General features: G+C 43.3%; 1 protein-coding gene across 10 annotated transcripts in view; it reads right to left on the reverse strand.

The window, feature by feature from the left end:
- Positions 1 to 25,937, reverse strand: part of CLIP1 (CAP-Gly domain containing linker protein 1) — a 60,900-nt gene that overhangs the window by 1,072 nt on the left and 33,891 nt on the right. For 6 of the 10 annotated variants that reach the window (XR_009278906.1, XR_009278907.1, XR_009278909.1 and 3 more), the window contains 16 exons: positions 23,810 to 24,754; positions 22,503 to 22,619; positions 21,569 to 21,626; positions 21,246 to 21,329; positions 20,448 to 20,604; positions 19,683 to 19,848; positions 19,379 to 19,594; positions 16,186 to 18,372; positions 14,892 to 15,029; positions 13,733 to 13,839; positions 10,888 to 11,008; positions 6,823 to 6,875; positions 2,069 to 2,186; positions 1,650 to 1,809; positions 731 to 1,540; positions 474 to 598 (listed from right to left, as the gene is read on the reverse strand). Coding sequence is in view for 1 of the 10 variants with exons in the window: in XM_058851113.1 (XP_058707096.1) it covers positions 474 to 598; positions 1,485 to 1,540; positions 1,650 to 1,809; positions 2,069 to 2,186; positions 6,823 to 6,875; positions 10,888 to 11,008; positions 13,733 to 13,839; positions 14,892 to 15,029; positions 16,186 to 18,372; positions 19,379 to 19,594; positions 19,683 to 19,848; positions 20,448 to 20,604; positions 21,246 to 21,329; positions 21,569 to 21,626; positions 22,503 to 22,619; positions 23,810 to 24,754 (4,808 nt within the window). In the remaining 9 variants the exon portion in view is untranslated. The remainder of the gene's footprint in view (positions 1 to 473; positions 599 to 730; positions 1,541 to 1,649; positions 1,810 to 2,068; positions 2,187 to 6,822; positions 6,876 to 10,887; positions 11,009 to 13,732; positions 13,840 to 14,891; positions 15,030 to 16,185; positions 18,373 to 19,378; positions 19,595 to 19,682; positions 19,849 to 20,447; positions 20,605 to 21,245; positions 21,330 to 21,568; positions 21,627 to 22,502; positions 22,620 to 23,809; positions 24,755 to 25,937) is intronic. The other 4 variants (XR_009278912.1, XR_009278913.1, XR_009278908.1 and 1 more) reach the window with 3 other exon arrangements.

Below are 25,937 nucleotides of genomic sequence, written 5' to 3' on the forward strand. Positions count from 1 at the left end.
AGCCCCCACAATCCCCTACACTCTAATATTTAATGAACAAGCTGCTGTTTGTGCAAATATTTGCACAGAGACATTTAAAAGAAACACATGTGAAGAAGTTTTTCTTTTCCCTTAAGAGAGCTGAAGTCATGGCACAGCAAATATGTTTTAGTTCTATTTGTCTGGATTGGTTCCTCCCATCCCAACACAGCTACAGCCTCTTGGGAGCAAAGACTCTTCTGCACTTGCAAAGGGCCAGATTCACCAAGTCATGATACACCAGTGTTTGGGACTGATAACTGCAGAGCACCATTTGCACTCCCAGTTACACCACAGTGTAAAGAGAAGGCTGGATTCAACCACTAAGCTCCAGGGAAAGCTCTGTCTGTCCCTCCTGACAGCTGAGATCAGGCTGCTGGTGCATCGTGCAGCTGCCAACCCACTCTACCAACAGCTCCCAAAACAAGAGCCAAGGTTTCCTTTAGGATCTGTACCTGTCATAGTTATTTATCTCCTCTTCATTGCCATTGAGGGCTGCTTCACACATTCTTTGTATTTTCAAGTTCAATTCTTCATTCCTCCTTTGTAGATCCACTATCACTGAATTCAGGAAGTCGATCTAGGAGAGCCAAGGACAAGGACACTCAGAGGGGCAGGGGTTTGGCACCTCCCCCAGCCCCAGGGTTCAGCACTGCTGGATGTAACCAAGGAACACTTGGCAAACAAACGGGAGGAAAGAAAGGGAACCAACCTCGCCCTGGTGGAAGGAAGGGTTGCCATCAGCAGGTGAATTCAGGGAAGCAGAAAACCAGAAAGAGATTGGTGGTTAGTGTATATTCATGACAGTTCTGATGGCTGCACAACAGGGAAGGACATTTTTAAATCACTGTGACTGACATCAGTGATTTAACAAAGGCTTTATCATGAGCAGAAGGTGATTCTCTTCTAACCATATTTTCTAGGCATTTGTTGGCACAGGCCCCTGTGAAGCAGCACTTCACAAGGTCACTATGACTCTCCTACTCTGAATCACATCTTCCTGTGCCAGCTGAGCACCTTCCTTCTCCACTGCTGCCAGCCCTTGTTCTGAGTCCAGTTCTGCAGTGCTCAGAGGTCCCCAGGAGCTCAGGGAGCCCATTTCTCCAGGATGGCAAGCACCAGCTTCAGGTGGGCCACAGCTTTTCCTCATGCACATCCAAGAAACCTTTGGAAAGGTCAAGGAGCACTGAGTGCTCTGCTGGCTGGACCTCTGACAGACTGCAGGACACAACTTGCCACCCTAATTTCCTGCTTATTCCCTCACAGTCCCATGATCTGAACTGTTTCTCCAGTATCACTCATCACTTGATTCTTAGTATTTACTGTCACTGACATTTCTCTTCAGAAGCTGAGGGGCTACAAGATAAATTTGCCCATTAAAAACCTGACTGACAAAACCCGGGGCTGTCTTTGGAATATTCCCCTCTCCTACAGCCCCACTGCTGGCTTAGCATGCTCATGTGCACATCCAGTACCTGCTTCTCTCTTGCAATTTCCTCCTGAAGCAGAGTAGCAGCATCACCTTTAAAGGGAAAAACCAAACAAGGTACAATGTGACTCGTGCCATGGCTCAGTCAGAAATCACATCACAGGCTCTGAGGGCACCGACACTGGAGTGGCTCTCGCTTTACCTGAGGGGCTCACTACAGTTAAAGGCTGCTCGTTGTTTTCCTTGAGTTTTTGCTCCAAGTTCTTCACCTTTTCCTCAAGTTTCAGTTTGTCAGACTCCAGTGACTTCACCACTGACTGCAGGGTTTTTGCAGAGGCGTTTTCTCCGCGGAGCACCGTGATCTGGAAGAGTTGTTTGACAACACTTGGACCCTCCAACACCAAGCCAGAGCACCAAGGCCAGGGCCCTTGAAGCAAGGGCTGAACAACCACCAAAACCCCGTACCAGGAGTCACCTGGCTCAGCACAGGCAGCTGAAGATTTGATGCTAAGCTTTAACTATGCCACACAAAAGAAAAATGATCAGTCAGCTCTTCAGGAGCCGGCACAAAGCCTCTGGCTGCAACTTAAGTGAAATTGAAATCATCCATTCCTCATTTACCTCATGTCTGAGTTTTTCCAGTTCCTCATCTTTTTGTGTGATCAAGGCACTAGTAACATTGATGGATTTCTGTAGAGATGCTCTCTCTTCATCAATTTCTTTTTTTAACGTTGATTCTCTAAAAGAAAACCAAGTAAAACCAGAAGTCATCTAATGAATGGGTAACTGTAGCGGCCCAAAGTAGTTTCATTTAATTTCAAGTATTAAACTACTTAAGAAGTGGTTCTTAAAAAACAAATTACAGTTTACTGCTTGACTAAGGTTTTGTATATGCACAAACATTTCAGGTGTTACAACTGTGGAAACAAAGCAAAAACTTTACCTAGGTAGTACATGCCAGAATCTGCATAGCACCGTATCCATTTGAATTTAAAGGAGCAAGTTAACAGACTGGGGAGATACAGGATAAACAAACATGTTGCACAATGTTCCACAAAACCTAACTCGAGAGTTTTGTTACTTCTTGAAAATTACTAACAAGCAACAAAACAGGCATGCAAAGCTCATTGTACAAGCTGTCATGCAAAGCATGGATGAGGCTGGAAATATCAGCTGGTCCTCACTAATTTCAGTGACATCATCATTTCTTGCAGATAGAGAAACCACATGGGATTTGTTTGACTTCATGGGAGAAAGGTTAAAAAGAAACCCTCCAAAGCAGGCACAACTCCCTTCCGTGTACATATGTCCAGCTTTCCCAATATTTTCCGTGGATCTAACAGAGATACAACTTCTGCCTACAGCTCCTGCCTTAAGGCACCACTGCTGTGACGCCTTCAGTGAGTAACTGTCCTCTGATGGCAGGAACTTTGCTACAAATTTCCTTACAAGCTGAAAGATTTTGGTTAAAAAAGAAAACAACAATAAAGTGACCTCAAACCGTTTCCTTTTCTCCAGAAGGAACTGGAGAAGAGTTGGTGCAGGCAGCAGTGCTGCTATAGGCTCTGAGCTCCTGCAGGGATTCTAAACTGCACTACACTCCCCAGTGCTGCTGAGGGATCAGGAGCAGAGCCCATCCACGTGGGACGATGCTCAGGGGACAACTATCAAACTCAAATGGAAAAGTTTCCATCTCTGTGGTATCTACAGTTAGTGAGAGCCATGATACCCAGACCATGAGACACAGGAAACCTCACCCACTCGAGATAAACGGGCAACTCAACAATGAGAGCACAATCAATCAATTCTTTCATTGTTCAGATTGTACTCAGGAATGGAAGCAGCAAGTGGAGAATCTGGGGTTTAGAAAAGCTGAGGCAGCTACCAAACAAGCACCAAAATTTGATTTGGTTTTGGTGTATTTTTACAATGAGAGAATCAACAGAAGTGGAAACACAACAACTTGCAGACTGTGTGATCTTGCCTTCAAATACAAGTTACAGTCTTGTTAATAAAACCCAAAAGGGCACTGGCATGGAAAGACCCCCTGGCCAACCCTGAGTCAGCAAAGCACTCAGAGCTCCACAGCCACCTCCGTGTTCTCCCGCAGGATTCCCAGCTCCGCCTATCCCGTGGTTTTCAGTGCTTTGCTGTGTGGATCAAAGGCACGTGGTGGTGTGGGAATGGCTGTGCCACCAGTGCACGGGGTGCTGCTGACAGAGCAGAGCTGCAAACCCAGGATTTGCTGGGAAGTAAACCCTGAGGACATGTGGGAATCACATCTGGAAGTTGCTGCTCACAAGCTCTGCTGCACCCGAGACTTCTCCCGAGCGTCCCCGTGCTGTGCACGCAGCTGGGGAAGGGCAGATGGAAACCCCAGCGGCTCAGCCCATGCTCAAGAGCTTGTGATTCAGCCAATGTTTCCACTTGGTCAGATCTTCATGGAGAGATCAGGACCAAACAGATGCTTTTGGCACAAATGTGGTTAATTCACCGTTTGTCGGGCTCAGCTTCAACCACCACAACGCTGAGGTGGTTGAAAAAGGCAAACAGGTTGTAAGGATAGAAATAAAATATTTACAGACTCAATACAGGAGCCTCGAATGCTAAAACACAAAGGGAGAGAAAGGAGAGAAGAAAAGAGGAGAGAAAACAGGAGGGGAAGAAGATCCCTGTGCTGGAGCTTTGGGTTTTCTTTCCCTGGACAATCTCTCCTGTGGGGGACCCAAAAATGCTGGAACTGGAGAAGCTACAGCCAAGGAAGGTGCTGGTCCCCAAGTGTGGATCACTTCCAGCTCACTTCCAGGCAGAGTCTTGGCTGCTGCTGGAGCATCATGTGTGCAGTGGGAGTCACACACAGAGCAGGTGCTGAATGGGAAATAACTGCACTGGGGGAGCTTGCAAGGAAAATCTTTTGGAAACTATTTATTTTATTTGAAATAAAAAAAAATATTAAGTGAACTTAAACTTTTTTTCCTGCCAATTCAAGTTCAAAACATCTGCTTACCAGCAGGGGGGAAAATCAAAACAATAAAAATTACTTTTTCATTTAGATGCCATTTTAAAACTTCACTTTCTTGAGAAACTTAAATCAGGTTCTGAGCAGTGAGTAGAAGTCATGGGAGAAAGGGGTTTATTTTGATTTAACATTAAAAAAAAAATCACCCAGATTCTTCCCTTACTACAAAAATAAGAAATTCTAAGAATGAAGCAAATACCTTAAAGTGCTACTGGGTAAGCTTTAAAAATGCAAGATAACAAGAACCACATGTTAGAAACATGGAGTACAAATGCAAAATACTGTAAGGAAGAACAATATTTGCACCAAGGGCCTTTTCTGTTTTTGTAAAAAATATATAGACTTTTTTTTTTCATTATACATATATATATATATATATAGAGCTGAGTGTTTTACAAAACAAAAGCAAGACACCAAGGGACAAAGGCAGCCAAAATATGTACAACAACTTTACTAAAAAAAATAAATAAAATTATTTATTGTAACGTGGATAGACTTTCTTGAGTCTTACCATTAAAGACACACAGATATAGCAAGGGAAGCAAGGGCAGGAAAGGGAAGAGAGAGGAATGAAATGAGTATCGAGAAACAGCGAAGCTCAAAGACAGTCAGACAGCAACCCACACTGAACCCAACGAGCTGAGCCACACAGAACCCCCCACGATCCATCACAACAAACTCCCAGCACTCCCAGCTAGATTATTTCATACAAGGGGATGCTAAAACACAGGGAGAGAATTCCTGGGGGTGGAAGGGAGGTGAGAAATTCACCACTAGAGATTTGACCTGACTGAAACACAAAGATGGCTCTTGTTCAGCAGCTCGAATTCTTAAGGCAAAAGGAGGAAATTATCATCTTCCCTTCACCAAGTTCTGTGCAATTTGGGAATTTAGAGACTTTTTTCATTATTTTTACTTAATTAGCTCTTTCTTCAGCCAAATTCTTTTCACGAGCACTGATGCCACATGTTGACATGTTCTGAGCCCCAATGCCTGCAGTTTTTCTCAGCCAGGCTGCTCCTATTCCTCATTTTCCCCTGTTCCTATTGCTCATTTTCCTCTTCTACTGCAGTTTATTCAACACTGCTGAGCAATGTCATTAAGCCAGTCACAAACTGGGGCATCTCAGTGTAACCCACTGAAGGTAAAGTCATGATAAAATTCACTTCACTGATTTCATAATTGGCTGAATTATTTCAGGCAGCTCACCCAGAGTAAAACAGGAGAAGGAAGATCAGAGCCACCACACATCTTCCTCTGTAGAACTTACAAAGATTTTGTCTTTGAAAATGTTCTCTGTGAAACAGAACTGCTGGAAAGTATTGAATGACTTGGTCCCCACTCCTTCCTTCCTTTCCTCAAGTGACTTCCAGGAGTTTCACTACTCAAAACACATTTTCAAACATGTTCAGTGACAGGCTGGTGATGCAGCTTGTGAGGCTGGTTAAAGCTGGAGGTTCAGCTGATCCAACTCTGACATTTCCTGGGGAAGCATTGGCTTGGGAAACACCCCATGTGCCTGCTGGCCTTTGGAACAGCAGGAGATAGGACAACCCCCTCCCAGAGAACAGAGTGTCAGGGAATGAGGAAGGGAACAGTGATAATACTGAGTGGCCAAGGATGTGTGTGCATAAACACCCAAAAGCCACTCACTGTTCTTTGTTGTGACCATTTAAATCCAGGAAATTTAGCAGGGGTTGGTTTGTTTTTCCTGGAACAGCCGAGGTGTCGTGGGGAGCTGTGTTGTTCTCTAAGGATTTATGTAACTGCTTCTGGAAAGCCCCCATCTCCCTAAGGCACAGGGGCCAATCAGCTTCCCATGCACACACTGCAGACACTCAAATTTATGACTTGGGACCTTTCCCTGAGCAGCAGTTTACAAAGGGATGCCCCAGTCACCCAGGACAAAACTTCCTGGCATTTAAAAGCAGTGCTGAATGAGCTGCAGTAACCCACAAGGAACTCAACAGCCCAAAGCCATGAAAGCAGCAAGTGCTCAGTAACTTTTCTTTCCTCTTCCCCTCTCCTCTAATAACCCTCCTCAGCATCACTGAACTGTCCATTACTTTTCAGGAGCTCGCCGGGTCAGATCTGTGCATGCACATTTTATCAGACTGAGGGACAATCCAACATTCCAGAGCAGACTAAAACCAAACATTAAACTGGTCACTGCAAATAAGAATTACCACAATGTGGGAGGTGTGGAACTAAAGCAAATGTGGATGGTTCCATCTCTAATCCAACGAGTGCAACAACTCAGCACTTTTAACCATGACACAACAGAAAGAACAGCTCTTAGCAGTGTTTTGTGTTCCATTTCTGTGGGGTTAAACACACATCAGCAGGAATAACTTACCTCTTTTTCATCTCTAACAACTGGTTATTGAGTACTGATCTCTCCTCTTCCAGCTAAAACACAAGTACAGACAGACTCCAGTTAATACTACAGATTGTTTCCTTAGTATAAAATATCAGAGCATCATTATCATAAAATAAACGTGGGAGAGGCTGCAGAGCCCCCAGATCCTCAAAGCAGCAGATTTCCTACTGGCACAGCACATGCACCCAAACACAAACTGTTAAGTGACCAAAACACCAGCTAGTGAGGGCCTGGAGCTCCTTTATGAGCATTTCCATGTCCTGTGCACACAGCAGAGGTGTGAGACCAGTGTTAAAGGACATTTCCAGACCCCTTCACACCCCCCAAGAACCCTTTGTGTGCCTGGCCATTACTTTTAGCCCAGCACTGGGGAATTGCTGGGTTTGTTGTGCTGGATCATTGTACCACTGATCTGTATTTGTTACTGTCCCGTTATTCAGAGATAAATTATTGATCCCAAAGCTGTTGGTCTCATGTTTGTTACCACATCCTGAACCTGTAACTCAGTGAGGCCACTCTAAAGCCCTTAAAACCTGCAAAACCTTCAACTGCAATTATTGTTGTTGGGTCTAAACTGGGTTAGGAAATGCAAAGCAACAAAACTGCAAAGGCTCAACAGAGAAACACTGGGACAACTGATCTTCTGAAAAGGTTAAGAAAACAAGTATTTTCCAGGTAAATTATTTACTTTTCACCATCTCCTCCTTCCTTCCTATTCAATGGCCAAAGCCAGAAATTACTGCTGTGAGAAGTGTCTGTACCAGAACTCCCTGAGCACAGGCTCCAGTGGGATTTCACAAGCTTCCAGGGCTCATCCACCAGGTCAGGAGCACATACATTTATAATGGCTACCTCAGAGCCCTGACAACAGCTCCTGTCCCTGACAGAGGGAATTCTTTCAGCGCTTTGCAGATCCTGAGGTTTGGCACAGAAGGCGTTAAACAAGTTTCCTCGAGCAGGCAGGGTGTCTGCCAGCCCCCAGCTCTCAGCTAAATGCAGCTCACTGAGAGCAGCCATCTCCTCCACATTTCCTGACAAGTTACCTTCTCCTTCCCTGTGCTGCAGTGCTGTTAAACCTTCCAGGTTTGGCATTAACCAGGATTGTTTCACTGGGCTTAATCAGAAAACTTTATTGATACAAAAATCAGATACTAGAAGGGTGTAGAGGCTTCTAGAAATAATTCATAAAGGAAATCCAGATGTGTCTCTCAAGGCAGGTGACCACTGTGGGACAGCAGAGCAGCCAAGGCACTGGGGGGGTATGGCCAAGTTCTACCTGCAGGTCAAACCCAGTCAAAACCCAGTTCCTCCAGCAGCACCCTCATGATTCCCAGTTTCTCTCCTGTTTCCTGCCCAGAGGCAGCCTGTGTGAACTCTGATGTCTGTGCAGACTGGTGACAAAAAGGGACAAATATGACAAGTCTGAGAAATGTTACACCCAGGGAGCTGCAGCTTCAGCTGCTTCTCCAGACCCTGGTTCTGACACCTGGGTTCCAGGCCCTTCTCCTCTGGCAGATCTCCAGAGTGAAGGGACCCATCTCCTGCCCACCACACTTCCCAGCTGGTTTTTGGATTCCTTGCCCTCTGCCAGCACAGCCATTTCTCTACAGTCACACTCAGCACCCTCAGAGCAGACCTGGCACAGTGTTAATAAAAGATGGGCCAGTTGAGCTGCTGGGTATTTCTACACCTTCTCCAATGAACTTCAAATGCCTGAGCAGCTCTGAGGCTCCCAAAATGCCACAACAAATAATTTGAAGCCAGGAAAGTTCCCTGAGCTCAGTATCTATCTGAATGTGACTCTTTAACTAATTACAATCAGCTAATTATTAATGGATCAATACAGAAAAGCTCCCTCAGCATCTTTGGCATGAGACACTTTAACCTTTAGATGTTCAGATAAATCATTCATGAAACGGGATTCATTAATTTTGCAAAGTGTGTCACAAGCAGCCACAGATTCTCTAACCCAATTGACAACACACTTGTTAGAATTTATGTGGTTACCACAGCAACAGCTCAAAATTCCCAATCCTGTGTTTGCCCCTTCCTGATGCATTTCACAGGTACCTGCACAGACCCTCTGCAGCCTGAGCTCTGCTGTGTTCTGCTTTCTTCCCCACTGCCCAGAGTTTTGGGAGCACCACCTGGACAATCCTGCTGTGGGAGACCCTTCACTGCCAGCACGGACACTCCTCCAAAATCTACTGGAGGATTCTTCGTGGTGACATTTTTCCTGCTTCCCACAGAGAGCCTGAACCCAGGGAGCCCAAAGCCTGTGGCCACTGGTGGCTGAGCACAGTGTGACAAGAGAGGGGAGGTGTTGGGACACCAAAGGTCTCTCCCAGGCTTTTGGGAGGCCGAGCTGTTCACCAGATCTCACAGTCCCAGCGTCAAATACGACATTTGGGAACTGCAACAGGCAGCATTCCCACATTCCCAAGGTTCAGATCACACTTTCCTTGCAGAAGGGGACACTGTCCAACACAAAGGGCTGAAGAAGGTGAACAGGCTGTGTATCCAAGCTCCAGCAGATCCTCCAGATCCTTGCTCTTGGAACCATCTACTCACGGGCAGGACAGGCTATGGTGCGGCCGAGCTGACACTATTCCAGTTTGTGAGGTGATGGATTCATCCCTGTGCTTCCCACACCACAGCTGTCTGTCCTGGCAGTGAGAGAGGGATCCCTGCTGACAGATCCACAGCCAGCAGGATGCACACAGCAGGATTCCTTCCCGAGGTCAGCTGCAAACAAGGGAGGCCACAGACCGAGTGCAGTGACCGCGGCCAGCCCGTGGCTCGGGGGCTGTGGGGTCCCTTCCCTCGGGGCCTTTCCGGGTGACAAAATGCACAAAGGTTTGACCAATGCTGCCAAATCCTTCTAAAGTTACAACTCTCCCTGAAAATAACAGGTTGCCTCAAGGACTCTGAAATAATTTAGGAAACCCTGTGGGAGTGGGGAGCAGCTCCCACTGGCTGTTTGGGATGTGCTCTCCCTACTCTGCTCCTCAGATGGGGAATGAGTCAGTGCTGAGCCCACACGTCTGGGACTCTGCTCGTCACCTCCAAAGGCTCTTGAGGATCAAGGAGCCTGAGCATTACTCCTGCCAGCAGCTAAAAGGATTTACAAACTGGCCAGGGACATCACCCATCCTCAGGACTTCAAACAAGACCTTTGGGGAAAAATCAGCCTCTTGGCTTTAAAAATATTAAACCTTTGGCAGGGTGGAAGAGTCTGTGCCCTGTCACAGGGAACAGGATCCCCTCCCTGCACAGGTGATCTCTCAGAAAGGCAGGACACACAAACCTCAGTCTCCTACATTCCTGCTTTTGGATCTTTTGGATGAGATCTTCCAAAGATTCCTTCACAGTGTGCCTGTCACTGGAACTGCTCCACAAGAACTAAACTCACATTAGGGGCTGTAAATCTATTTTATCTTTTGGCAAGTACCAGTGATACAAGCTGAGTAATTTGCCCATTTTAGGATTACAACAACATGTTCAGATAGAATAGTAAAAAATAATAAAAAAAATAAAGTACCATCAGAAAAACACCTTGCAGGGGTTCTGTTCCCTTGGACCCAGTGCCTGGCTGCAGCACAGTGTGAAGTTTGAGCAGGCACACGCACAGCACAAGTCCAACCAAGTAGTTTTACACAGTATTCTGAAATACATCCTAAATCCTCTTTGTTTTCAGTGACGAGAGAAGGAATTAAGAATTAAAAAGCTACATTTCCTTAGTACTGCTGGATGGACATTTCCACAGTTGTGTAACAAAATCACTCCCGACAGATATAGCAACTCTCTGTTAATACACTTGGCTAAAGCACGTTTAATTTATGCTCATTCCCAAGCCTTCCCAAGTATCCTTCCCGGGTTACGTAACCTTCTGTCAGCCTGCACTTCCAACCTCCCCGTGCAGGTGGCTTCCAAATTTATTTCCAAACGTTCCCAGCACCGCTCATCCTTTCCAGCACAGGCTCCCCGGGGCAGCCCCGGAGCTCCGGCGGAGCCTCCACCCGCCCGCTGCGGCCGCTCTACCTTGTGGTGGCTCGACACCTCGTCCCTGCTCCTGCCCAGCTCCTCGGCCAGTTTCACGTTCTCCTCCTGCAGAGCCTCGAGCTGCTGGGACTTGTGAGCCGCTGCCAGCTTGAGCGCTTCGCTGCGAGCACACAGAGAGCATCGTTACCATAGGAACGGGAGAGGCGAGGGAAAACTGGGGGAGAGAGGCGGCTTCACAGCTTGGAAAAATACATCAGGGTCACGTGGCGGAGGGATCGGGAAGAGCGGTGACAATCCCGGGGACACAGGGACGGGTGAACCCTGCGGCTGCACCGAGCCCTCCCCTGCCACGGCTTCAGGTGCTCGGGAATTCCCACGGGCAGCGAGGCTGGGATTTGGGAACGCAGCGCAGGAGGGCTGGCGATGGTTGCAGCCTGGACTGTTCACAGAAGAGAACTTTGCAGCCAGAGGTAAAACAGAATTGCTTAAAAGCATAAAAAAGAAAGAAAACTTGGAAAAGAAGGCAACGGGATAAAAAACAGCTTAGAGCTCCACTTATTTAACTACTCCCTACCAGGTCTGACATCCAAAAGTGCAGGATCACAGGAAGCAAAACCTCATCTATTCCATTATTTTAACAGACTCAAACTGCAAATGAGACAAAACCAAAGCTGAAGAAAAAAAGGCTTTGCAGCTTTCATCAGCCTGTGTTGCTACTAATGAGTATAGTTTTCTTAAAATACGTTTATTTGCAACAAATTTTTTAAAAATATTTAGCATGCTGGGCTGTAACATGAGGCACTAACAGAAAAATCTTTAAAATTTGACATCTTTCAAAAAGCACAAAAGATACCCTTAATTTCACTAAATGGTTATTTTTATTACTCTTTTGTTTTGTAAAAAAGGAGATGCAGTACTCCTGTGTGCCAATACTACAGACTTAAACCCTGACTGGAATATTAAAAATACTTTTATAACTGTGGGAAGTAGATGAACCCTTAAGTCAGAAACTTATTCAAGCACTTCAGAATACAAGGATTTGTTGTCTCTTACTGGACACATGTAGACAAAAGTCTGATTTTAGTTCATCATCTCATGGGACTCTGATTTTTCAACCATATCTGGTCTCACCTTGGCAAATTCCCACCCTGATCCCCCTGGACTGGAACAAACTGCTCCCACCTCTAACAGTGACTCCCCTCCTGCTGAGCAGGAACACACCAATTTCTAACCCCGTTTCCTCGCTGAGGAGCAGCACTAACTCCTCCTCCTCTTTCTTCTGGCATTAAGGCACAGATTATTTAGAGTGTTAAAAAAACCCCACACCCAGGTCTGGGGTCAGTGTGTCTGAAATGCCCCCGTGTTCATGGCAAGAATTCCCAGCGGATGGCCCTGGGAGCAGCTACAGGCACTGCAGCTTTCCCTCAGCCCAGCCTTCTCCAAAGGACACCCTGTCCCTGTCACATCCCCCTGCTCCAAAGGCACCACGTTCCCTCTGCTCTCCTCACCCAGCCCTCATCAGCTCACCCTGAGCTGTGCTCTCCACCCACACCCTGCTGCTCAGGAATCCCTGTCACCAAGCTAATTCTTCCTATAATTAAACAGGGCAACACACAAAATAGATAGCAAAGATCAATTAAAAAAAAACTAGACAAGCTTCCCTTTCTCCCCAGGGTCTCAGCTCTGATGATCAGAGGCCACATTCAATCTAAGAAATAACAGAATTAACCCCCTCAGAGTGATTGGGGTCCTGAGAACACCTTGTGCTGCTGGAGATTTTCAAGGCAGCATCTCCTGTAAATAATTCCTGCCTGGCAAATTACAGCCCAATATCTGCTGCCTTTCCATAAAACCAGAGTCCCCCTTGCTGTTCCATTTAACTCTGGCATTTCCCACGAGCACCGAGGCAGGAATTGCTCATGGAAAGAAATCCTTCCTTTCTCAAAGGGGTCTGTGCAAGGCCCCAGGTTTTCCAAAGCCACCAGCACAAGCTGCCAGTCACAGCCAGACACTGAGTCCTGTGCCCTGGTGTCACCTCGGAGCTGTCAGTGGCTCAGAGCTGTCACAAAATGACAAATGGAACTACAATAATAATAATAATTAGTCAAAGCTGCTCTTAAGCTGTTAGCGAGATTCCAGCTCTCAGTCTATGAGCCAAGAAATTCCTCTTGGAGCACAGGTGAAAAGTTATTTGTGATTTAATGCAGGACATCTCTGAGAGCTGGGGATGTGCAACCACTGCAGTGAAGCAATAATTTGGATTTTTATTCCCTGTGGCACAGCAGCAGCTTTGCTACAATGAGATTCCACAGGGCAAATTACTTTTTATCAAATGCTTTCAGTTCATTTGTCTGTGTGCAGTGATACACACTGTGAGTCTATAGTATGTAAAATGTTGTTTTGCAATGAAGCAGCTCAAATAATGAACAATTAACTCGAGTTTCACATCCCATATGTAGGATTTGGTTTGCACCATTTAGGAAATAGTGAAGCCACAGAAATAAACTTCATAAAGCCATCAATGAAAAATAAAAGCAGAATCAAATATTCTATGAACAAAGCCACTTAACACTCCAAGTGTACTTGTAATTAAATCAGAATTCTCTTCTAATAAAGATTTTAATATCATCTCGTGCCCTCAGGTGATAGAACCCTCCAACAAACAAATTATTTCAAACTATGGTCTAAGGATTTGCTTTAACTCCCTTCAGCAATTTAGTAGCAACATTCTCATGTCAAGTTTTGCACATGCCAAACATTTAATTTTGACCCAATATTGGCTTTATAACTTAGGATACCAGAAAGGTGCTGAAAGACAATTAAAAAAAAAAAAAAAGGTAAATGTACCCACAAAAATTAACAGATTTAACACAAAGATACTTACAATTCTTTTTTAAGTTCTTCCACTTTCTTGTTCTCCAGATTTAGAAGCTCTTTTGATTTATTAAGTTCCTCTTCATTTTTCAGGTTGTTTTGTTTAAGCATGTCCAACTTAAAGAGGAAAAAAACCCTCATTACACCAATGAAACCACACAATTCTCAGGAAACAACCCTCAGCCAAATGTGAGCTTGAGCTCTTCCATTTTCCATCTTTAGCCCCTAAATTAACCCAGCCTGTCTGGACTGATGTGTTTGTCCAACAACAAATGTTCTGAGACCTTCTGCATTCAAATAGAGCAGCACAAAGAATTCCAAGTTCACTGGAGAGAAGTTTCCAGGAATGTGGTGTCAACACCCCAAGGTAAAACCCAAAGCACCTCACCTCCATTAACTGCTGCAGCACTCAGAGCATTATTTGTTTTTTAAATGCAAAGCTAAAACCAGCTGTCCCCTTCATCTTTCTTCCTCTAAGATAACTCATCAGTTCTGCTTTTCCATACCTTATTTTCTGAGTCAGGAGGGCTGAATGCTGTGCTTGCACCCACAGGAAATGAATTCCTTGCAGAGATCTTGTTGCATGGGACAAAATGTTGGACATGGATTTCCTGAGCTTGTGTCCCCCACGGAAACAGCAGGAGCTCGTGGAGCTGATTTGTTTGCATGCAGCCCACAGTGTATTTATTACATAACAGATAATCTGCAGCCATTCTCATGGCATTGCAGGACCCTGTGGATTTTTTTAATCCAGAATGGGAACCCCTCCCATATGAACGTCACCACTTCTAATTCCCGTGCCAGCAGATCCCGCTGGAAATCGCCCTCGTTCCAACACTGAGGGCAGCCCAACTGTTCACTCCCAGTGCTCTGGGAGTGCAGAACATCAAAGGCTGAGGGCATCCTCCCCTTCCTTGGGCCCTGCAGCAGCACAGAGTGCTGGGAAGACATTGACTGGACACTGATCCCAACGGGAACTGCTGCACCTTGGATTGACACCACATGCAAAATACAAAATAACCATGGCCATAAAACCACGTGCATTTTCCATCACTCTTTCAGTAATTTTTCACAAACTCCTCTCCTGCCTATTTCAATTCTGTGTAATTCAACAGTTGCTCTCACAAACCAGGCAAAACTTTTCACAGAAAAGCATTTAATGTGATTACTTCATTCTGCAGCTTCTGGTTTGTCTGTCTCGAGTTCTCCAAAGAGGCCAAAGTTTCAATCTTTTCTTTGTGAATGGCGTCCTTCTCCTTGGTCACCTGTTCCACTGCCTGGAAAACATCTTCTGTCAGTTTGGCCTCCTGGATATAAAGGGAGGTGGGGAAAAAAAATGGTTATTCCCAACAGGAGCTCTGACAGCAAAAGATCAATACTTTATACACAGCTCTGTGGTTTGTCAGCTGCTTCCCAGGTAAGTAAGGACCTCAACTGGGAATTTATTTGCATTTTGGAGCTGCATCAAGTATAAAAAGAACTGAAGAGAAGATTCAATTCCACACAGAAACAGATCATAACCCCATGCTCTTGTCACCACTGAGGAATTCCCTCTATTTTACTTCCTGGATTTCTCATTACCACCACTGTGATTGCTCTCAGACCTCTCACCTCTTTAGGCAGTAATAATTCAACAGATATTCACTTCCAACAACCCAGTATATTTTCAGAAAATATGGAATTACAAAAAAATTTCCAAAATTTGGAAAACAATGGAATTAGAGATAAAGCAAATTATTGCATCATTTCAGTGATATTCATTATGGCCTCATAAAGGAAATACTTCATAATGATATTAAAATACTCAGGCAGGTGTAATCTATAGGATCTCCTGATTCCAATTTGCATTCAATGTGATTTTCTGGGCTTCAAGCCACACAAACTGAAAATCAAAGTATTTTACAAAGAATTTGTTGGTGGTGAATACAAAACACTTCTGTGAATAAAAAGAACACCAGAATTGTCAATGTCTTTCCCATTCTCTCACACTGCTTTTATCCAATTACATTTATAGGAGCAGCACATTCTTTTGTATTTTTTGGAGTAATTGCTGTAATTGAACATAAAACTGCACAAAGATCCAATCTAAAACCTTATCTATTACTACTTTAGATTTTAAGCTGTGGAGCCCTTCACCAGAAGGAGCTGCTCAATGTCTCCTACCAGATTAAGGGAACACAACTTCCTTTTATTCACAGTTTATACTCTTTTCTTGAAACATTCAGCAACAACAGAGGTTTTTGCAGTTAAAATATTAAAAATAAAAAAAAATAAAACAAGTGTCTTTCAGACTCACAGTTGCAACTTGCAACAACCCCAAAGTACCATATTGAGAGAGCCCACAAGTGCAGTGTGTTATGAAGTGCAGAGTGTGCAGTGAAGTGCAGAGAGGACACCAGGGGTTAGTGCTCAGGATTAGTAGAAAGAGCCCCAGACTCGACTTTTAGCTATGAATTTCAATACCTCTGGTTTCTGTACTACTGCTTGGGCCTGAAGAGTCTCAGTTTCTTTTACTTTCAAAATCAAACTGTTCGTTTGCTCCTGCAGCATCTGATTTTGGCCCTGAGACTCCAGCAGTTTGCCTGAGAGGTCACTATTAGTTTGCTCGAAAAGTTTAACCGCCTCACACAGTCTGCAACAATCCTGGGAGAGCAGCCTTTCCAGTTCTTCCAGTTTTTCCAGTCCCTGAAAAAACTCCATTGTCTCCTTTTCCATCAGCTCCATCTCGTGTTCAAACATACTCATCTTGCTGGAGAGGGAGCTGTCCAGGTCCCGGAATTTTGCTGCTGTGATGCACAAGGCAGCATATTCTCTCTTCTGTCGCTCCATGATGGAAGTGATCTGCTCTTTCTCTGCCCAGATTTTTTTTTTCACTATTTTCATAATATTCATGTCAGTTTTTTCCTTCTCCTGAATTATATGTTTTGCCACAACCAGAGCTGCTTTGTTTTTCTCTTTCAGCTCTTTTAGCTCCTTCTCTAAGCAGCAGATGGTTCTTTGAAGTTCTGTACATCTGAACAGAAACGCTTCCTTGTCCAGTTTTCGAGCTTCCTTTTCCAAGGTTAAGGTTTCTTTCACAAAAGCAACTTCTCTGTTTAATTTCTGACACTCCTCTTGCAGCTCATCCCTCTCTCTGGTCAGCATTTCCCTGGCAAAGGAGCAGGTCTCCAAGGAAGACGACAGGACCTGCTCGGTGTGTGATGCAGCAGCCAGCTCACCTTCCAATGCTCTTTTGGCATCCTGGGCCTCCTTCAGAAGACTGGAAAGGTCACATTTACAGGTCATTAACTCTTGATTTTCTGCAGTCTTCTTACTGAGTTCTCCCTTCAGGGCTTCAATGGAATCTTGGAGAGTGGCATTCTCTTGAGCCAGAGCATTCTTGGACGAGAGGTCCAGCTCACGTTCTCTCTTCAGATCAGAAACTGCCTTTGCACAAGACCTGTTTTCATCAAGAAGCTCCAAGTATTTTGTCTCCAGTTCATTCTTCTCTTGGAGAAGAGCTTCATTGTGCTTTTCAAACTGCAATGACTTCTGAAGGGCAGATTCCTTTTCCAAGGTCAGTTTGTTCATTTTCTCAGTGCAGATTCGCTCACAAAGCTCAGCATCTGCTGAGGCCTTCGCAAGCTTCTCGGCAATTGCCTCCTTTTCATTGAGAAGCTGCTCCCTTTCAGCCAAAAGCCTCTGTTCTGATGAGGAAAGAGCCTCTTTCTCTTGATGTAACTGATTACATTCCAAACTGAGTGTCTCTCTTGAGGCTTTCATTTCCTCAAGACAACAAGTGAGACTCGCAAGGGAATTCTCCAGCTCCGCGGTGTCTTTCATCGCTTTGGTGAGCTGTGTTTGCATTTCCTCTTCTCTCACTTTTAACACTTGGTTTTCACTGACTGCGTTGTCTAAGCTCACTTGCAGCTTTTCTGTGCATTCAAGGAGCATCCCCCTCTCTTCCTGCATGCCCTGCAAGACCTTGTGCAGCTCCTTGTGCAGGGTGTCATGTTTGTCTTGAAGAGCCAAGAGCTTCCCTAGGGCTGAATCCCTCTCTGCAGCCAGAGTTGACACTTGCTGCTGGAGCTCCCTTTGGTCTTTGGCCAGGGCCTCACAAGAACTTCCCAGCTTCTGGATAACATCATCTTTGTCTTTTAGAATTGCATCTTTATCTTCCAAAAGACTCTTCAGATAACTCTCCAGCTCTTCCCATTCTTTGACATGTTTCTGACACACCGCATCCATGGCATCTCTGCTGGCCTGAAGTTCCTCCAGCTTTTGGAACAAGGTTAACTCCAAGGACCGGAGAGCCTCATTTTCCTGAGCTGCCTTCAGCAGCTCTGCCTGCAGTGCCTCCAGTTCAGAGAGTAATCTGCTTTTCTCAGAAACCAGAGCTCCCTTTTCTGTGCTCTCCCGCTGGCTTTTGGCCTCAGCTTCTTCCTTCTGCTTTAGGATTCTTTTATTTTCTGCCTTCAGTTCTTCTTGGTCTTGTTGCATTAACGAAATCTTTGATTTCAATTCCTTAAGTTTTGATAACAAAGGACCTCTCTCTAATTTTAAAGTACTCCCCTCCTGTGCCAAAGTCTCTTTTTCTGATATCAAAGCCCTCATCTTGTCTGACATTTGTTCGATTTCTTTTCTGGATGAGGCTAACACAGAGCTTAAGGACTAAAGAAATAAAGTCGGGGAGAAGGGAAAACAAAAATCAAGTCAAGCAGACGAATGAGAAATGTGCTTTAAGGGCAAATAGAGCAATTTTAATTTAAGTTTTAAAAGTGTATACACTGACACACAGTGACTGTTTGAATTTAGCCACTGACACACACCCCTGTTACATTACAGAACATGCATCATCCACAAGAAGATTTTAGTGGCTAAATAATATTAAAAAACTCATGATTTAAAGGCTCCTCCATCCAAAATTTCCTGTAATTTATAAAACTATTCTCAATAAATTGATTGACTGTAAATTATTCAAAAGAAGAGCCACAGAATGATTTCACAAGACTCTAAGTGAATTAAAATGCAAGGAGTTCTATTAGAAACTGACTTCCAATTCTCAGTTTCACTTCCTCAAGATTCTCTCAGAAATATGTTGTCATGACCCCTCCAATTCAAAACATCACATCAGTGCTGACAATATTGTGTGTCAATTTATACACTAAATAATTTGCTAAATCATATAACAAAGATTATAGCAAATAATTGCTGAGGGATGAAAGCAAGCAGAAAAGTAAAAGAAACAGGAGGAAAAATTAAAATTTCTAATGTCAAGCTACACACTGAATAGCTGCAGACCATACTACAAAACAAAAGGTGCATAGCACTTCTAAATGAAGTAGTTCACAATGCATCTTAAAATTCAAGCATATAAAAACACAGGGAATGACATCTGGCTCCAACAGGCTGTGCTGAGCCAGATCTATGAACATAAAACGTTAACTGATATCAAAGAATTGTATCTCATCAACTCTTGTGTAACTGAGAGAAGAACTAACAAGCAGTTTGTCCTGTGGGCTTCTCCTCCCTAACCCATACCCACATACCCTGGAAAAGTTCAAAACAGAAACACTGCAAAAATCCAGCTATGAAAAGCTGAAGCAGAGAGAAAATGAGTCACTGAGACAGAAAATTTAAACTTTAAGTCACTTGCAGAGTGACAAAAGCCACTTACTCTGGCCTGCTCTGCTTGTTTCTGCAGCTCCTCAGCCTGTGCCTCCAGCTCGCTGTTTTTCCTCTGGGCACTTTTCAGAGCCTCTTCTGCATCCATCAGGTTCTGCTTAAACCCTTGGATATCTGCATCGTGTTTAGCCACCAGCTCAGAAGTTTCTTTTTCATGCTTGGCCTGAAGATCTTTGAACTGATGTTGGCTGGTCTCAATCTGCTTTTTCTGGGGAAAATAAAAGAGTAAAACACAGTTCAAGCAGCAGTGGGACCATATTTCTGCACAGTTTTAGTGCTTTTAAAGTCGTTCTTACCATGTCTGACAATTGATCCTGCAGGTTTTTCAGTTCTGCTTGATGAATCTTGAGAGTTTCCTGCTGACTCTGCTCAGCTTTCTGTGTTGTCTGCTCCACGTTTTTCTCAAGCTGAGCAGCCTTTTCATTTGCTTTTGTAAGCTCAAGTTGTATTTGCTCCAACTGCCTGGAAAGACCAAATGAAAGAACATCACTTTTTGCTGACAGGACCACAAGCACAGAGATGAAAGAGCTGTGCTAAAAAAGATTGTGCTGAAGTTCTATATTCTGACCAAGCATTCAAAAAGAGATTTCACTGTTTAACAGATAGAGAGTGTTCTGCTAAATTCAGTATACACAGGGAAGACCAAGTTACTTTGCCCCCAGTATTGTACAAACATTTTTTATTTGGGAAAAAACTCCAAATTTTCTCTCACAAAAATGTGACTTGAGTCTTTGATATATCTAAATAAACTGAGTTTATCAGGTATTCAAACAATCATGAAGCACAATCACAAAACAGTCTGGATTATTCAAGAGGTCATTTACTCTAGGCAACGAGAAGCACGTTATGTAAGAATTTTGGAATGATCAGTGTTGGATGCTCTTCAAATCACTCCCAGGAGACTGTTTGGATTGATTTAGTTTGCTAGAATAAGCTCACTTGTCATATCAATGTGACACTCAGGAGCATCTTGTTCAGATATTTACAAAAAAATAAAATGAGAAGCTGGGAGTGTGGGAGTGGAGATTTGATGTGACAATGCTCTGACAGTGATGAAATACCTTTCTTTTAACCTCAGCTCATCATTCATTCTTGTGAGCTGGGCAGAGCTGTCTCCTGACGACTTCATGATCTCTGCAATGTCATTTTCAAGTTTGGCTTTTGCTTCCATCAGCTGCTGCTCCCTCTCTTCTCGCTCCCTCAGCTTCCTCTCCATCTCTGAGCAAAACAAAGGTGCTTAAGCTGTAAATTTCAGAGGAAGGGTATGCAAAGAACAGCTAGAGAACTGTAAAGAACTAAAACCAGCAATACTGATGCTCCAGACCATACAGATCACTCCTCTAAAATGAAAGATGATGACTGATTGAGCAGGTAACTGCAGCACAAGGTTAAGGACTCTTCAGAAACAGCAAGGAGCAGCTGGTCATGAGCCCTTTGTTTCAGAAGTGATTCACTTCAGGCCAGGAGATGTTGGTACAAGTCCTGCTGTCTCAGAGGGGAAGGAAGCAATGGAGGAAAAGACCTGCAGGTCTTGCAGGTGAAAGCACTCATCAGCTGTTCAGCAGAGCAGCAGAAAATGAACAAGGAAGACAAGGTCAAGCTCCAGTGAAAAAATGCCTCAGGGTAGACACTGCCAGGGGCAAGGGCAGCCCTTGGGATCACTTCTCCCGTGCCAACAACACCAGGCAAGATTTGCTTCAGGGCACAAATCACAAACTGTGCTTTGCTTCCCTCTGCACTGGTTTTACAGAGATGTAAAGAGATGAAAGGCATAGCAAAGCCTCCTACAGGCTACAGAAGCCATGCCAGAGCACAGAGCTGATGCATTTCCAGAACATTCCATTTCATCCCTTCCTTACCAGTCAAACTAGACTTGAGCTGCTCCAGTTCTGAAGACATAAGTGCAAACTGCTCTTCTTTTTGGTTCAGCTTTTTCACCGTTTCTAGGCAAGTAAAATTTGGAAAACAAAGTTAGTAACTATTTAAATGCAGACAATTCCACCTACTTGCAAGGTGTGTTATCCTTCAGAGAGGCTACAAATAATCCTGTCCCTTCCACAGCCACTGAAACTGCTGTACTATCAGCTATGAGCCTGAATGTGTTTTAAAGAGACATTTAATTTAATAAGGCATTTAATATCTGCAGCTTTTTAGTTCTCTGTTCATTTTTAGCAGCACATACCTTGCATAGCTTGTTGAACATTCTCTGCTTCATCAGCTGCACTAGCAAACTTTTCTTTCTGAAAAATTGATAAAAACTTAATGTAAGATTTGGTATTAACAGTACAACTCAACCACTGAACTTGTATAAAGTATTTTTTATGTACATCAGAACAGTCTTTGCTCCTATCATAAACAGATCTCAAGTTTTAAGAGTTACAGCTTAGCACAGATCTCAACATTTAAAGCAGCTCCTCCATCAGCTGCCACAGAGCCTAGGGTAGGAAACAAGAATTTGGGGTTTCTATCCCTGCTGCTCCCAGGCTGCACAGAGGGGACACCTGCAGCCCTGTGAACCATCTCCTACCAGTGTTCTCCACTTTTACCAGCAGGAATTGATGCCAAACAATGAAGAAAGGGGAGGATTTCCAAGAAGGCAAGTGAGGCTCTTCCACCAAGTCTGAATATTTATTATTGGCCATGGAAAGACCAAAAATTCCACTGTTTTGTTACTAATGCCAGTGTAGTTCCTCAGGGAAACCCCACCCAACAACACAGCATTTGGAAATTTATTTAAATGAGGAATGTCTTTTAAAACTATTTATAAGAAGTGTGTAGCAAGCATTAGTTGGTACAACAGCTACAATAAAGGGCCATTTAGTGTTCCTTAATGAGCAGTCTAAATTTAAACTGCTGCTGTTTTTGATTTAATTTTATCTGCAATCCATAAATAGATGAGTTCTATTTAGACAAAACACCTGATAACACAGGACTGAGGTGAAATGCTCTTTTTATTCTGAGACAGATCTCATTAGCCATGAACCCTTCCCTTTTTTATCACGAGTAAAACACCTTTGGAAGGTTTTTCTCAGAGCTGATCCATAGATTTCAATTACACTCTCACCATGAAACCCAAAATCCAAAGAGTAAAGTCAAAATCTTGGGGTATTACTCACCAAAACTTGAAGTTCCTTTTCCAAAGAATCTTTAACTTGATTTACTGCACTCAAGTTTTTCTCAAGGTCAAGAAGCTTTTGCTCTTTGCCCTGCAGTTCTTTGGCCAGATTACTGGCCTAACAAAGGTGATGAAATGGAGCAAAATAAAATGACAAACATGAATGAAAAATTAGGAAAATTAAAAGGTGAATCTGAAAGAAATAACTATAATATTAAAATCACTCTAAGATGAAAAATTAAAAAAAATGAAGAAAAGACCATGATGGGTTAACTGAGTGAAGCTGATTTCCACTGATGACTACATACATCACAGCACTAATTGCATCTTGGAATAGATTTGAAATCATTAAAATTTAGTTCTTTTGGTATTAATTGTGAATACATTATTTAATGGCAGACATTTTTGAATACACTCATAATTGCAAAGTTTCAGCGTTAGTTCAATCAGTAGTTTTGGTTCTTTATTGTTTTCATTTTTTGAACTGATTGATTTGTGCTTTAATTGGCTGATCAGATCAATACACTCACACGGGGAGGGAATCTTCCCAAGGGCTCTGTACCACACCCAGGGGTAGTGCAGAAACCCAGTGTGGCCTCAAAAAGACAGTCAAAGGTAAAATGTGATATCTTAGAACCACCTGTGAAGAGTTTAGGAAAGCTTTTTCCTAAAATTTTCCCACTTTTTTTTTCTTCCAGTCATTTTCCCACTACTCTTCAATACCATCAGCTTTACAGAGGTGTTTTGTCCAAATCCAAGGAAAATCCTGCATCAAGTTGCAGTCTGTGGTTCCAAAGCACTGCAAAACAGTGCCAAAAACAACAATCCCTGCAGGGCCTGGGCTTAAAGAAAAGTTCCACAAGGATTTCCTGTGCTTTCTTTTGTTTTAAAAGCCTCTTCCATCACCTTCTCAGAGGGAGAGAAGGTAATGAGGGCAGTATTTCCCCACTGAGTCCCAGGTCCCCTTGTCTATCCCCAAAGGTTAAAGCCTTAGGATGTGTGACCCTTCTCCCAAACAAGCCAACAAAGTAACTCTTCCTTAACAGGAAGATTTCAGCACAGACATGCCAAAATCTGCAGCAAGGCAGTGCAGAAGGAATTTTTTCCTTTTGCTTATTGCAGGTGGAGCAGCAGAAACCTGTTGAGACATGACCCAGTTAATGCTCCTCTAAACCTTCTTAGATGGTCCCAAGATACACATTCAGTAAAACTTGTTTTTTCTGTGATGTATTTCCTATAGCAGATTAAAATGGTACAAATGTAAAATAAAAGCAAAAGAAAACTAAAAGGATGGATGTTGATACAAACCTGGCTAATTCCATCACCCTTTTCAGTCTCTAAAGTCTGAATTTGTTTCTCAGCTGCCTCAAGCTGCTTGCTAAGTTTCTCGATTTCCAATTTACCTTCAGAATTGGCTTTCTCAAGTGCAGCAAGGTCCAAAAGCTTTTCTTCAGCAGCTTTGATCTGTGGTGTAAGACTATCAATAACTTTGGTTTGTTCATTGTACTTGGCTTGCAGTACCTCTAGCTCCTTTACCTTTATCTCAGCTTCCTGCAATTTGTTTAAAGTGTCTTCCATTTCTACTAGATGCTGATCTTCCACACTTTCCAGTTTGGTCTTCAGGCTTTCCAGGTTTTGCTCTTTCTCCTCCGTGACTGCCACCAGTTTTGCTTTCAGCGACTCGATCTCTTTCAAGTGATGAGATCTCTCATTTTCCTGTTTCACTTTTAGATTTGCCATTTCGTTCTCATAGTCTAATTTCATCTTCTCAATCTGAGTCTTTAACTCAGCGAATTCTGCTGTCTGAGCCCCAACACCTTTGCTGAAAGAAACTTTCAGCTCTTCCATTGCTTGCTGATGGGAGGCAATTGCAGATTCCAGCTTGGACTTCCACAGCTCTATCACATCAGAATTCTCCTTGTTGGCGTGGTCAAGCTTGGTTTTCAAGGATTCATTTTCTTTTGCCATTCTCTCATTTGAAGCTGAAAGGGACTTGATCTCTTTCTGCAAGGCTTCCTCACTAAGGCCAAACTTCTCTTTCAGTGAGTTCATCTCATTCTGATGCTCTTTGCCAGCTGCTGCCATTTTTTCTTGCAAAGAACTGATTTCTTGTAGCAAGGAGAGAGAAGTGTCCACGTCGTCGATGTGCTTGCTGGAATCCAACCTCCCTCGGAGCTCAGCCACTTCCTTCACCCTCAGTGCCAGGTCCCTCTCCAGCTCCATGATCCGGGACTTTTCCGACACTGTGGCCACCTATGAGCAACAGCATTTTAAGAAAAGAAGAATTATAAAAGATATATTTCATGCAAAGACACTCAGGCCTTGCTGAGAAACTTCCACCAAGTGTTGCAAATTGCTTCAAAAAGGGGAAAAATGTCCACACTCATACTCTTATGTTGTCTATAAACAAAGAATTTACTAAAATTTGTTCTTCTGGTATTATCTAGAAATAACTTGCTAAAAAACTTATAAACCACCCTGATGGGTATTATCAAAGATTAACAAAATGTTCCTCAGAACCATTTCAAGGCAAACTGGAAAAGAATGGAAAACCTTGAGGTCTTTGCTGAAATAATTCCTACCAAATTCATCTCACACCAGCTACAAGACTGTCAGAGAAAATGACAAACACATTTTGAACCAATAAATCCTCTGAAATCCCTTCTATACCTGCTCATTCTCTCTGCAGAAATGTCCTCACACTATCTGAGCTTTTCACTGACTGTTGGAGCAGTTTTTGCTACAGCAAAGCTCCCAGAATTAATTCTAATTAGGAAGTTACTGCTTTGACCTCCTGGAAAAGATATTACTTACCCGCAGCTGCTCTTCAAAAGTACTTATTACACATTAAATTGTTGGTTTTATATTCATACTGGGTTTTTTTATTCATCCCACCTGAACTTCAAGAAAGTCCTCATGTGTGAGCATGAATATATGTGAGTGTGTAAATATATTTCTCTTTAAGAATTGACGTGTGCTGAATTTCTGACTTGGTACAAAGTATGTCAGTAATATTCTGACAGGCAGCAGGTATTACTAATTACTGGGATATCCATTGAAATTGGATTGTATATACATATAATATTGTATATTATATCATTGGTGGGAAAAAAAGAGCTAAAAAGCCACTGCAAACAATGATTTAGCAAAGCAAGTAGTGCAGCAGCTACAGAAACCAAGCCTCAAATACTCAGTTTGTGTTAAAAGGACTGGTATGTTCAGTCTTAGGTTTTTTGGGTTTATTGAACTCTGCTAATTTTTAAAATGAGCTACTGAATGTTCCTTTCTGTCAACTCAGGGTCCCATCCTGCTACTTTTCGATCTAAGGATTACTTTTGCAGTGTGAAGACATCTTACCTGAGTTCTTCAATGAGTCACACGTCCAGGCATACACACACACCCCATGGAAGCTCAAAATTAATCTAATTTTTTACAG

The sequence above is a fragment of the Poecile atricapillus genome, chromosome 16 (assembly GCF_030490865.1).
Source record: "Poecile atricapillus isolate bPoeAtr1 chromosome 16, bPoeAtr1.hap1, whole genome shotgun sequence".
In the NCBI taxonomy this organism is placed as follows: Eukaryota; Metazoa; Chordata; class Aves; order Passeriformes; family Paridae; genus Poecile; species Poecile atricapillus.